The sequence below is a fragment of the Xenia sp. Carnegie-2017 genome, unplaced genomic scaffold (genome assembly GCF_021976095.1).
Source record: "Xenia sp. Carnegie-2017 unplaced genomic scaffold, XeniaSp_v1 HiC_scaffold_3, whole genome shotgun sequence".
Lineage (NCBI taxonomy): Eukaryota > Metazoa > Cnidaria > Anthozoa > Malacalcyonacea > Xeniidae > Xenia > Xenia sp. Carnegie-2017.
Window position 1 is genome coordinate 1,830,485 of NW_025813493.1, and position 14,627 is coordinate 1,845,111.

A 14,627-nucleotide genomic window follows, 5' to 3' on the forward strand; every position below is an offset into this window, starting at 1 on the left:
GAAGGCGGTCTACCATTTCCTGTTATGAAGTGACGTGTAAACTTCATCCGTCAACATCACAATATTCTTTCCAACAAAACTAATCGTGAAAACACAGAGCCAAAGGACTTCTAGAAAACGATTAACATGGTAATGAAATGTGCTTTTGACTGTGAAAATGACTACCGCTAAGGTTGTCGAAACGTCAGTCAACAACAACAAAAACAGTCCTTCTCAGGACTATACCAACCTTGACGATCTACATGTACAAACATGTAACGACACTTCCGGGTTCAAACCATTTACTTGAAATGTGCATTGCTTACAGTAATAATTATTAAGTAATTAAATTATCATCGTATATTAGTAATGGTAATATTACAGATGATTAGTGATAGAAAGAAATGTACTGTAACCAGTGGCGTAGCTAAGAATTTCTCTGACAGTGCAGATAGATAAATTTTCCTACAACAGGGCGTGGTAATTTTGGCGTGGCTAAAAGAAATGTATTTTTTAAAAATGGGGTTTAAAAACTGTGTACAAATGAATATATATACGGATATACCATTTTAAATAAACCAAGTGCAACAAATGTGAAGTAACAAATAATTATTGAAAAAATCTTCTAGTTTTGTCGTTCATGAAAGACACTTGAGGTTCTCGAATCGAAATTTTTGAAATAATTTCTCGCGGTTGATGGAAATACATGCAAAATTCGAATGGCGTTTTTCTGTCATAGTACTGCCTATATGTTTTATATCGGAAATAATTAGTGACTTTGGAGAATAAGGAAATTTGACGGACACTGAACTTAACACGTGAATATCTTTTACAATTTCCTACCTACTTGTAAATTACTGCAAAGAATATGATAAAAAAAACTTTTACAAATGGCACACAATCTATAGCTATTAATTGTATTGGTGAGAATGGATTTAAAGTCCAAATATATTTTATTTTTGTTGTACAATTGAATAAATAATCACTTTCATCACTGGCGCTGAATTTTTGTGAAAACAATCAAAAAAAATTTTATCCAATCTGAATGAATGAGAAAACAATTTTAGCCAATCTGCATCGCGTTTTTGCATTCAAAAATTTGACCAATGCTTAGATAAGTGTCCTAGCATAGGTTTTGAGAAATATTTGGTACAAAACCTAAAAACATTCGCATTTTTCATATGCATGGAAATACATTTTAATGTAAAAAAAACTGCAAAATGCAGTAAAATTATTCATGGCAAATGAGATGTATTTTTCGTAGCCTTCCATGTACTTATAAGATATTTATGGTTTTGTGAAAGTGTTTCTGTTAACAGTCGTTAATTTGTATTGAGAGTTGCCTACCTTGTCAAAATATAGGACCTTTAAGACCATATAAACGTGTAACTCACGCGAGATGTCCACGTAACAAACATTGCATATAAATCAAGAAATATACTTACTACATATATCGATTGTATAAAAAACATAAACAGATTTCTGGGCCGCCTATGGTAGGACATGCAATAATAGAAAGTTTCTACCTGTGAATGAAAGTGAACTAATATCTTTTACGATCTCAGGGCGAAGCTGCCAAATTCTCTGTTGGTCCTTGTACAATTCCTCGTCAATGATATTACTTATAGTACTCTTCTCATAACACTCCATCCGTATATACAAATTTTGCAGAGAGCACTTTGAATCTTATTGCAAATCTCTTGTGGTGATTGCTTCCTCTTCACTTTCGAAATCAGATTCATTGTCCTAAAGCAAAGACACTTGTATGTATTTTTTCATGTCTTTAGCAAGATCATGAATAATTCCCACTACTATATACCACGTGAGCCAACGACCTTTGAAAGTGTAAGTATGATGTATCGATATTTCTTTTGAACAATATCTCCAGAAGACTCGGTGTTGTTACTCGTTTGTTTTGGTATTGGAGCCTCGTCTTCGCCAGAGCTATAGAACTATACAATAATGAGCTATAAAAATTAAACAAAAGTTGCTTATAGAGCATACTCCTTTTTTGGCTTTATAGTATTTTATCTATGAACGGAAACTAACATCTGCAGTGCACATTTTTCTTTTAGTTTGTAGAGACACTTGAAATAGTTGACCAATTTGAATAACGTCAAAATAAACATATTTTTTTCCGGGGTGTTGTTATAAGGAATTAAAATAATTTGGTCTGTTATTTTCATTGTAAATGATATTTCTTCGAATTGTTGAAACAATATTTTGTTGCATATTTTTTCTGACATTTTATTTCTGCAATTACTGCTCTTTATCTAAAATATAATTAAAAATTATCACAATTTGTGTCCCCGTCCACAGAAAAGTACTTGTCTTGTGTTGATATCAAAATTCAAGAAGCCAATATTACTAGCACTTTAGGACAAGACAGTTTCTACTTCAGTTACATTTTTTCTAAACTGCAATTTGAGAAGTATAGAAAACAACTTGTCAGAATTCAAAAGAGAAATTTCATTGATAGTAAAATTGCCTCTTCAATGGTAAGTAATGAAAACATAAAGAAAACCTAAAATTCAGAGCCTATCACATAATTTAAGAACAATAGCTAATATGGATTAAACTTCCTTATGAACACCATACATTTCATTTATCATAGTCATGCTTGTACGTAATTCAACAGATAATGTAATACAATCTTTATCTTTTAAAATATTTAAAGCATTATAAAACATTTTTGTACGTTTTTTTTAAACATTTTCTGTAGTTAAGTCTAGCGCAGCCATACGTCTTGTATACATAGCTGCCATTTGTTAATTTGACTAATTTAAAATTCTTAAAAAAACTTTTACTGCTTTCCAAATCTTTTTATTACTTTATATTTATCCTCATGATGAAAACAATAGCGAATTCATTGATCGCAACAAATGATAAAGCTCTACTAATTGATATTTATGAATTTCTGGAAATGTATTACATCATATTTCCATTGATACGCCAAAGAAAATCGTAGCTACATCGAAAATATTTGAAGCAACCATCATTCGTATTTTTGTTCTAAATACAGATAACAAAAAAAGGTTTTTCAACTATCATAGACATTTAAAAATTATCAAATAAATGTAAAGTGCTTTACGTTTTTACGTGAGAATGATAGTAAACAAAAACTTGAATGCATGTGAGATAAAGAATATTTGATTGGACATTAAAACTAGGATTTATGACTGAGGGAAATGATAAAGAGAGAGAAGTACATAATTCAACAAATTGAATGGGGCAAATCATTATCAAACATCAATAAAGAAGTCATTCTAAAAAGTAAGGAATGCATGCAAAACAAATGATACATTTTTCCTCTCTTGTTTCTTTTGTTACAATTATTCAAAATTGCACGAATATTTTTGACAGATGGCAAATGCCTTTTAATTGTCTGAAACAAAATATTTGAAGAATTAAAACTTTTTGATACTTTAAAGTTGAATTCCTCTATTTAGTTCTTTAGACTTTTTTTACTATAGCAATTTTGTCGAAATGGTGATAAATTTCATTGAATTCAGAACTTATATCATTATGAGAGTTGAACTTCTGTATACGGCTGACAGATGTTGTAAACAGAATATCATGTATATCACGTAAACTTTAAGTCGAAATTTTTGCTCTGAAAATGTTTAGGGGGATGGGGGGTTGCAACCATTAATGTGTCTTTTTTGTCCTTATTTTCTGCATTTTTGAGAGAGGAAAGAGAATGAATACATTGAAATAAACTAATTTTATTAAAAACATAAGAAATTAAAATCATGTGAAATGGCATGTGTAAAGATAAACACCTAAGAAACTAGCCTTGTTTGAATTTGATATACTTTAGAAAGTTTCATGTTAGGTTAAGTAAAAAAGGGTAAAACATATTATAATGAACTATAAAAGTTGAACAAAAGTTGCTTATAGACAATACTCCTTTTTTGGCTTTATAGTATCTTATCTACGAGCTGAAACTAACATCTGCAGTGCACATTTTTCTTATAGTTTATAGAGACACTTGAAATAGTTGACCAATTTGAATAACGTCAACATAAACATATTTTTTCCCGGGGTGTTGTTATAAGGAATTAAAATAATTTGGTCTGTTATTTTCAATGTAAATGGTATTTCTTCGAATTGTTGAAACAATATTTTTGTTGCATATTTTTTCTGACAATTTATTTCTGCAATTACGGCTCTTCATCTAAAATATAATAAAAAATCATCACAATTTGTGTCCCCGTCCACAGAAAAGTACCTGTCTTGTGTTGATATCAAAATTCAAGAAGCCAATATTACTAGCACTTTAAGACAAGACAGTTTCTACTTCAGTTACATTTTTTCTAAGCTGCTGTTTGAGAAAAATAGAAAACAACTCGTCAGAACTTAAATAAGAAATTTCATTGATAGCCAAATTGCCTCTGCAATGGTAAGTAATGAAAACATAAAGAAAACCTAAAATTCAGAGCCTATCACATAATTTAAGAACAATAGCCCATATGGATTAAACTTCCTTATGAACACCATACATTTCATTTATCATAGTCATGCTTGTACGTAATTCAACAGATAATGTAATACAATCTTTATCTTTTAAAATATTTAAAGCATTATAAAACATTTTTTTACGTTTTTTTTAAACATTTTCTGTAGTTAAGTCTAGCGCAGCCATGCGTCTTGTATACATAGCTGCCATTTGTTAATTTGACTAATTTAAAATTCTTAAAAAAACTTTTACTGCTTTCCAAATCTTTTTACTACTTTATATTTATCCTCATGATGAAAACAATAGCGAATTCATTGATCACAACAAATGATAAAGCTCTACTAATTGATATTTATGAATTTCTGGAAATGTATTACATCATATTTCCATTGATACGCCAAAGAAAATCGTAGCTACATCGAAAATATTTGAAGCAACCGTCATTCGTATTTATGTTCTAAATACAGATAACAAAAAAAAAGGTTTTTCAACTATCATAGACATTTAAAAATTATCAAATAAATGTAAAGTACTTTACGTTTTTACGTGAGAATGATAGCAACAAAAACTTGAATGCATGTGTGATAAAGAAAATTTGATTGGACATTAAAACTAGGATTTATGATTGAGGGAAATGATAAAGAGAGAGAAGTACATAATTCAACAAATTGAAATGGGGCAAATCATCATCAAACATCAATAAAGAAGTCATTCTAAAAAGCAAGGAATGCATGCAAAACAAATGATACATTTTTCCTCTCTTGTTTCTTTTGTTACAATTATTCAAAACTGCACGAATATTTTTGACAGATGGCAAATGCCTTTTAATTGTCTGAAACAAAATATTTGAAGAATTAAAACTTTTTGATACTTTAAAGTTGAATTCCTCTATTTAGTTCTTTAGACTTTTTTTACTATAGCAATTTTGTCGAAATGGTGATAAATTTCATTGAATTCAGAACTTATATCATTATGAGAGTTGAACTTCTGTATACGGCTGACAGATGTTGTAAACAGAATATCATGTATATCACGTAAACTTTAAGTCGAAATTTTTGCTCCGGAAATGTTTAGGGGGATGGGGGGTTGCAACCATTAATGTGTCTTTTTTGTCCTTATTTTCTGCATTTTTGAGAGAGGAAAGAGAATGAATACATTGAAACAAACTAATTTTATCAAAAACATAAGAAATTAAAATCATGTGAAATGGCATGTGTAAAGATAAACACCTAAGAAACTAGCCTTGTTTGAATTTGATATACTTTAGAAAGTTTCCTGTTAGGTTAAGTAAAAAAGGGTAAAACATATTATAATGAACTATAAAAGTTGAACAAAAGTTGCTTATAGACAATACTCCTTTTTTGGCTTTATAGTATCTTATCTACGAGCTGAAACTAACATCTGCAGTGCACATTTTTCTTATAGTTTATAGAGACACTTGAAATAGTTGACCAATTTGAATAACGTCAACATAAACATATTTTTTACAGGGGTGTTGTTATAAGGAATTAAAATAGTTTGGTCTGTTATTTTCAATGTAAATGGTATTTCTTCGAATTGTTGAACAAATATTTTTGTTGCATATTTTTTCTGACAATTTATTTCTGCAGTTACGGCTCTTTATCTAAAATATAATAAAAAATCATCACAATTTGTGTCCCCGTCCACAGAAAAGTACCTGTCTTGTGTTGATATCAAAATTCAAGAAGCCAATATTACTAGCACTTTAAGACAAGACAGTTCCTACTTCAGTTACATTTTTTCTAAGCTGCTGTTTGAGAAAAATAGAAAACAACTCGTCAGAACTGAAATATGAAATTTCATTGATAGCCAAATTGCCTCTTCAATGGTAAGTAATGAAAACATAAAGAAAACCTAAATTCAGAGCCTATCACATAATTTACGAACAATAGCTCTTATGGATTAAACTTCTTTATCTAAACCATACATTTCATTTATCATAGTCATTCTCATACACAATCCAACAGATAATCTAACACAATCTTTATCTTATAAAATACTTAAAGCATTATGAAACATTTTTGTATGTTTTTTTTAAACACTTTCTGTAATTAAGAGTAGCGCAGCTATGCATCATGTATAAAAGCTGCCATTTGTTGATTCGACTAATTTAAAATTCTTAAAAAACTTTTACTGTTTCGCAAATCTTTTTATCATTTTATACTTATCCTTATGATGAAAACAATAACGAATTGATTGATCACATTAAATGATAAGCTTCTACTATTTGATATTTATGAATGTCTGGAAATTTATTATATCATATTTCCATTGATACGCCAGAGAAAATCGTAGCTACATTAAAAATATTTGAAGCAACCATCATTCGTATTTTTGTTCTGAATACAGATAACAAAAAAATGTTTTCCAACTATTATAGACATTTAAAAATTATAAAATATTTACAAGGAGTTTTACGTTTTTACATGAGAATGAAAGTAAAATAAAACTTGAATGCGTGTGTGATAAAGAAAATTTGATTAGACATTAAAACTAAGATTTATGATTAAGGAAAATGATTAAGAAAGAGAAGTACATAATTCAACAAATTGAAATGGGGCAAATCATCATCAAACATCAATAAAGAAGTCATTTTAAAAAGCAAGGAATGCATGTAAAACAAATGATACATTTTTCGTCTCTTGTTTCTTTTGCTACAATTATTCAATATTGCAAGAATATTTTTGACAATGGCAAATGCCTTTTGATTGTCTAAAACAAAATATTTGAAGAAGTAAGAATTTTTTAATACTGCAAAGTTGCATTCCTCTATTTAGCTTTTTAGATTTTGTTTACTTTAGCAGTTCTATCAAAATACTCATAAATTTCATTCAATTCAGAGTTTATATAATTATGAGAGTCGAACTTCTCTATACGACTGACAGATGTTGTAAAGCAGAATATCATGTATTGTGTAACGGCCTCCATTTCTGTAACCAGATTACATGTAGTTACAGAGAGGCCAGCGAGTCTGTTTAACACTGCGCAAAAGATTATTTGGCATTTAATTTTGCTGGCTTAGTTAAGCAATACGTCTTTCACATTCATCTGGTAAACTGAGTTAACATGAGGAAATTTGAAATCAACCCATTTTAAATTTTTCTAAACCGCTCTTGGTGAATTTCATATATTGCGTCATTTCCTTATAGTGGACATTGAAATGTTTTATTTCTTTCTATGCTTTCGCGTCCTAGAAACCTTACATCTATTTATTTAAAACACGTTCTAGGCTGGTGAACTCTATTTATATGAATTGTTGTAAACATGAGTTTTTATAAATGAACGATTTGTCTAATCTATTGCAACAATATTCAATCATCATAAATTATCTGAAAGCAAACGTAAAAATACTTTTTGGGGAAGGAAGTTAAAATGTTACATAATTATAGAAATCAATACTTGATTTATGTACCAAAAAAAGTTTAAGAACACATGATTATATGATTATATTGATGATAAGCCTTTCATAAAGAAAGTAAATGTTTTACTTCAAAAGCTTTAAAGAAATTAGTAATCGTCCACCTTCTAATAAATAGAAAATAAAGATGATATCAAGCTCAACAAAAGCGTTTCTTGGGACTCTCATAATCCTGTCTATTAGTGGCCAAATAGTAAATGGTAATGACGACATATCAGTCTGCAAGAAAAGCTTAGAGACATTAAAAGACAACGTGAAAGAATGGATGGAAACTTGCGTCGATAAAAATGGCAATGACGATAACACAACTGCATGCAAGGAAGTAAAACAATACAACAAAGAAATGATGCAAATGCAAACAGAAATGTGTTTTTACAAAGGTATAATCTTTAGATTTGACAAATTTTCATAGTTTCTTGTTCATAGCACCAAAACAATATTCAACAAAATAGGTAGAAGTTGTGCAGCCAATCTAATTTCAGTTATTAGTAATATTTCTACAGTGAAAAATTCTTTCTAAAAATACTTATTCTGGTCTTTCACAAAATATTATGATCGTAAAGTCTATAAAATTTGCATTTTTAATCCACTCTCATCGTTGTTATTTATAGTTTTTTTATTATTTATTTAGATGTTTATCCAAAGCCATATTTGATTATTATGAGCTTTGATAAAATATACTCTGTTGATTCTATTACTGGAGATATTCATGTCAGCACTATTAATGGCTCCAGTAAAAATAAATCTGACCATGCATCAAGATATAATGACATAGAAATTGATGTAGTTGAGAATGTGCTTTACTACATTGATGACAAAGACATCAAACGGGGAAATCTTGACTTGACTAGAAACGAAATTTTTGCGAAAAATGTTTTTGTTCATGATATTACAGTTGACTGGATTGGTCGTCGTATCTTTTACATTGACTCCACGAACATTATCTATCAAATTTATTTGAAAAAGAACGTTACAAGTGTTATGAGGCTTCAACCAGGCTTACAATTTTCCAGCATTGCATTTGACTCAAAACATGGGTAAGGCGATATTGAAATTCTTTTTATTTACTTGTAAGCGTAAAATTAATAAACTATGTCAATCTATTGGAGGGATTTCTTAAGTAAGGTAAGTGTTTTTGTTTTTAGAGATGATGTTTTAATTTAATAGAAAAGTTGAATTTTATAAGTCCGTATTATGGTTTGTTATTTAAAGGTATAAATAATAGAGAAAAAATCGATTTTCAGGAAATAAAACTGCTTTTTCCCGAGAGCGAATATTAAGTATTTTATGATAGTGTTTTATGTGCGGATTTTGAATTAATGAAGATATGAATTTATTGTCTCATGAACAAATTCGAAATGACCTCTGCGGTTTGCTCTGACCAACTGAGAGTGACCGCAGATGTCATTGGTTGAATTTTGTTGAGACAATTGCTTAAATTCTCCAGAAAAGTGCGAAGATCATATCTTCATTGACATAAGTATTTTGTTAGCTATAAACAAACAAACGTTATATGGTTCGACAGATTTTTAATTAAATCAACGTCTTTCGGAGAGATTTGGCCAGCAAAATTTTATTGCGTGACTATAAGGAACTTCAAACCAACTGCAATAATGAACACGTTTCGTGTGTTTCGTGTGATTATTCAGCACACATGGAATATAAAATAACATGCAGATCCTGAAATTTCAAAAATCGACAGCGATATTTATGTTGAGCAACTAAAGAGCTTTGAGAAAAAGGTAACAACGGAGGGATCAATGTTTATATATGATGAAGTCATTAAACAAAATAAAACAGAGCGGTAGAAACTGAAAAAAAAATATTAAATAATTACTTTGCACATAACATTTTAGTCAAATACTCACAAAACCTCGACTTTCCACAACCTACAAAAAAGAAGTACAGCTTCACTGTGCAACTTAGTGTTGTACATTTAATTCCATTAGTGGCTTCGGCTAGCCACCTAAGAGCGCTTTTCTTTGTCAGAAAAAACAATTTGCTTGACGCCTCCATGGTAATCATATGCTTAATAAGATATGCCCTACACAAAAGATTTCAACAAATTGGGAGCATTGTTTGTTGCTATACTGTGCTCTTTTGTATACTTTTTTGAGGCAGTGTAAGAGATATGCAACAATCTCATTACGGATTGGCAATAAAGTTTTAAAATATTCACGAATGTGGTAAACGTAAAAAACCTCAACATTCGTTTTGTAATGAAGATAAAAAGAATTACACACATTCCAACGTAGTTACATGAAAAATATAAAAATGGATTTTAGTTTTCAAAAATGTGGCAATTTAAAAAAACATAATCAATATATCAAGTTTATAGTTTTTCAAGCCTTCTTTTAACTTTAATTGAATAGCAGAGCATATTGAAAAGTCGAGAGCTGCAAATTAAGTGGCTGCACACTTCCCTTTAATAAATCCAATCACACATCCAATCAAATCACCTGAATGGAAAATCATTCCACTACCTTTAGTTCATGCAGTGTTTCTTAGTGTAGCTTAGGCAAACGTTAGGTCTGTAGCTGCTCCACTGATGATGAATCTGAAGATAATAATCATGTGATTAAAAAGAAATTGGCTTAAAAGCCTTGTGGAGCGAGAACTTTCTGAATATGTTATAAATAATTTACGACTTTAAAATAATTTCCTCTTCTAACGATTCCTATGAACTCTCCATTCATGAGAGCCTTCTAATAAATAAATACAAGCCTTCACTCTTCGTGCAAGGAGGTTCCATTCCACTTAACCTCTCTTAACTTCACTAAATTTTACTTCCCAACTTCTTTATCATGTAATCCATTTGACACCGCCTCCTTTAGTCGTAATTTAACACCTTTTGTAAATACAATATCTTGTCTTAAAATCTCATTATAAATTATTACTTGCCTGAATATGTCTTGCGTAAGGACGAAACGTCAGTATAAATTCAATTTTACAGCTTTTGATCTATTTCTATAGCTCTAATTAAAACTTTATGTTAGGCATTAATTGTTATCATATTACAAGAAAAAATTAAGTTTCACGAACACAAAAAGCCAAAAGAACGGTAATATATACGAGAAAGTTTTTAAAGAGCTCGGGGCAAGTAGTAATGAACGACAAAAACACATGGACTTTGCTGTTACTCAAATGCGTAATATATTTAAGAAATGTATTGGAGAATGCAAATATGCTGCGATGATAATCAAAACTGGCAGTTGCATCAAACATTTTCGATAAAGTAAAGGCCATAGTGTTCAAGCAGTTTTTTAGCTTGTCCAATCTAAAGATTCTTAAAAACACGAACATGACATGGCGATAAAATCATCATTTTCAAATGATACCAATAGCCCTAGCTCCAGTGTCAATCTTTTTCTGATTTTTCAGAAAAACAATAAAAAAATTTGACAATTAAAAAGAGAAGGTTAAGATAGTTTTAAAAAATCGTTTGTCCAAACAAACTGAAAAAAAGTATCAACAAAAGACAATGTTTTTGAAGCTATAGCTCTTTTAAAGACATTTGTGGACAATGATCCATCCAAGGAGCTGCTACTTTTCATGCAAGATGAAACTGAAAATTAAGAAAGCTTAAAATTGAAATGACAAAGCTTTCTTAATTTTATGTCTATATTAAATGGTGCATATCATTTACCAACACCGAATTTTCAATTCGAACAAAAATTTTCAGCATTATTAGTTACCAACACAATTCATTCAGCAGCAACTCCAAACTACAGCATTACTCATTCCGACAATAATCTCAAACAATACCAATCATTATAGAAGTTATGTGAATAAAATAACGTATTACATTTATTAGTATGTTCTGAACCACATGCAATGTTCAATTACTTCATATATTTTAGTTAAGATTTTAAAAGAGAGATTTCAAATGATAAAGGTGATCTTTTCCTATTAGTTACAATAGCTTTATATTGCTGTATTATCAAATTTCATGAATATGTTCCATTAAACCGCCTATATATGAAGGTAGTTCTGAATACTTTGACAACATCTTTGTCTAAACTAAAAAAATATTCTATCTTTCCTTTCTTGCATATATTAGCCTGACAATTGTTTATGTATTTCAGTACGTATAGAGAAAACTAATGTACAAAACAAATATTTTTATTAAGGTATCTATTCTTGGCAGAAAGTACAGAACTTTTCTTATGGTTATGGAGCGTGAGTGCAAATAAACATCATATTTTTTCAGTTTCACTTCAGTCAATAGCACTTGATCTAACGCTTGACATGGCTAAAGAGAAGATTTATTGGCGAGTTTCAAACGGAAATGTTTTTTCTTGTGATTACTACTCCCATAATGTAATTGATTTTGGAACTTCAGGAGGTCCCATGGCAGTATTTGGGGATTTCATTTATATCATGACTAGTGTTGGACAAAGTGTCGTTAGTGTCCATAACACAACAGATCAACGTACGAGACGCAAATATTTTCTTCCTGTTAACAACGATTATTTTGATGTAGCTGTACACAGTATCACTCCTGACTCAAACGGTAGTTAAATATTTACTTATTTGACATAGTAATGTAAGACCTGCAAAAACTCCCACGCTAATGTTCATAAAATAGAAAGACGTTAAAAAGTTCAAAGTTACATTGCCTTAGTAAACGGTTGTTCTTCCTTCCATAATTATAGAAAATTTGAAAAACATTAAGTTCAAAGTGCAAAGTGTCTAATTTGGACATTTTTGCCGTTTGTCTATTCTTATCAAACTTCTTGGGTGTTAAATTTAAGTCTTTATTGTTTCTTACATCATTTAAACAATCACTTGGGCTTGAAATCAGTCTTAAATAAAAAAAAATCATGAAAATAGATTGTAAGACAAAAACGTCCAAATTGTGCAGTGAGCTTAAGTTTATCAAATTTCTTAAAATTTCAGTATATTGCAAAACAGAGTTTAAACTTTTACATTTTTGGATTAAACTAAATTTGAAACTTTTCATTTTCTTTGTGCATGCTGTTCAAATTGAGGCGATTACGAAGTACTCTCATGGTTTTCGAGATTAATATTTTATTCATTTTATTTTAAATAAAAAACAAGGCAAGCCATGCCAAAAATACATGAGCTTTGACACATTTTGTGAGAACTACTGATGAATTGATAATTTTCTGAACATTTTTCAATTATCTAACTTCTTTCGTATATCCTTTATAGTGTCCAAAGCAGTCAGCAAATTTGTTCATACTCTGTAAATTTTCAACATTTATTTAATTGTTTTGTTTTTACGAAATGCGTAACACCAAAAATACCAACATTGCATAACAAACTTGCTTGCTGGGTACGTCAACGTGCATACTGGGTGACAAATTGTGTTCTTTGAGGAAGAATATGTTTCGTTTAAAATCCCTGGTTGATTTTATTTTTAATTTTATTGATCGATATAGCGACAAGCACTTTTCACTTTCCTTTGTGTGGACCCAACACATACTATCGTAAAATTAATGGAACATTGAACTGCACGTGTATGGAAGGATACTCAGGAGAATGTAACTCGTGCCAAGGTATGGATTTATTACTGTCTTTATCAAGATTTTTTATCACCGATCATGAATAAAGAGCATCTCTGTGCAGTTTTAAAACTTTGTTCTTTGTTGAGAATCCTGAGCTGTTCTCTGTGCTGTTGCTTCTGTGCAAGGAATTTGCTGCATCTACATTTTACATGTAACCACAAAATAAGGCTCACAGCCACACATACAAGTTCATCATTATCAATAAATCAAGCAGGAAATCAGTAATAAATTTATGAAAAGCTTCAATACACTTAAAACTCCCTCAGCACACTACATTGAAAGTGTATGGTTCTCTAAATGACAATAGCATATGTTAGCAATAAAACATTTTGATTTTCTCTACATTAAGGAGGGGGAAGGGTTATGGTAAGGGTTAATGTTAGGTTTAACATTCCTCCGGAGGTTAGTAATCTAGCTATGGCCCTGCTAACCTAGATACACCATATTAGACAGTCTTGAGTTTATTATTGGTTGGCTTTCGTAAACTAAGAATTCTGTAAATCCAAACTTTAAAAAGCATTTTGACAGACATGCTTCCAGACCTCCTAGAATGAGTGCACCTCAATAATATTACATCAAATTTTTTCAAACAATGGATTGTAGCTTTATGAACTTATTCCAAGAACAGACAAATATGGCCGTTATCCGATTACTCAGTATGCTATGTAGGCTGAAGCTTACATTCCCGCGTTTTTAAAAGTCCTGTTCTCTTTAAACATAGTTTTTACTCTTTGCCATTATAGATGAGATAAATGTTCAAAATTTCTATAATATATCCTGTTGGAAACTGTACGATATACTATTGTAATGCTCTATGTATAGAACTCATAAAGTAGTGAGTTTATCTCGTTCGAAATTTAAATTTATTCTATAATGTTTACACCATGAGTAACAAAGCTGAAGCAAAGGCAAAGGAGCATAAGAAACGGAAACCTCCTCAAAAGACTGAAATTTTTGGGAGAAAGTTATATCACTTAAAGTCGCACAAATTTTTTGAAGCTTACAGGCCGCGCAATTAGTCATCCGCCGCTTAGTATGGGTGGTATGCACTGATAATATTCATTCATACATATCTTGTTAACTTTCGACGTAAGAAAATTAGGTTTTACTTCAATAATTCACTTCCTTTAAAAACCTAAATAAGCAATGTTTTTAAGAGGTACAATAAATAAGGTCAAAAAATGTATGTAAATATGGTGTGATAACGTTTTTCAGTAGA

The 14,627-nt window shown here is 30.3% G+C and overlaps 1 protein-coding gene across 1 annotated transcript in view; it reads left to right on the plus strand.

Moving 5' to 3' along the window:
- Positions 1-8,502: 8,502 nt before the first annotated feature.
- LOC124454537 overlaps positions 8,503-14,627 on the plus strand; it is a 66,457-nt gene continuing 60,332 nt past the window's right edge. Inside the window, exons 1-3 of the mRNA XM_047005324.1 lie at positions 8,503-8,914; positions 12,008-12,390; positions 13,283-13,399. Coding sequence (XP_046861280.1) covers positions 8,538-8,914; positions 12,008-12,390; positions 13,283-13,399 — 877 coding nt within the window. The 5' untranslated portion in view covers positions 8,503-8,537. The remainder of the gene's footprint in view (positions 8,915-12,007; positions 12,391-13,282; positions 13,400-14,627) is intronic.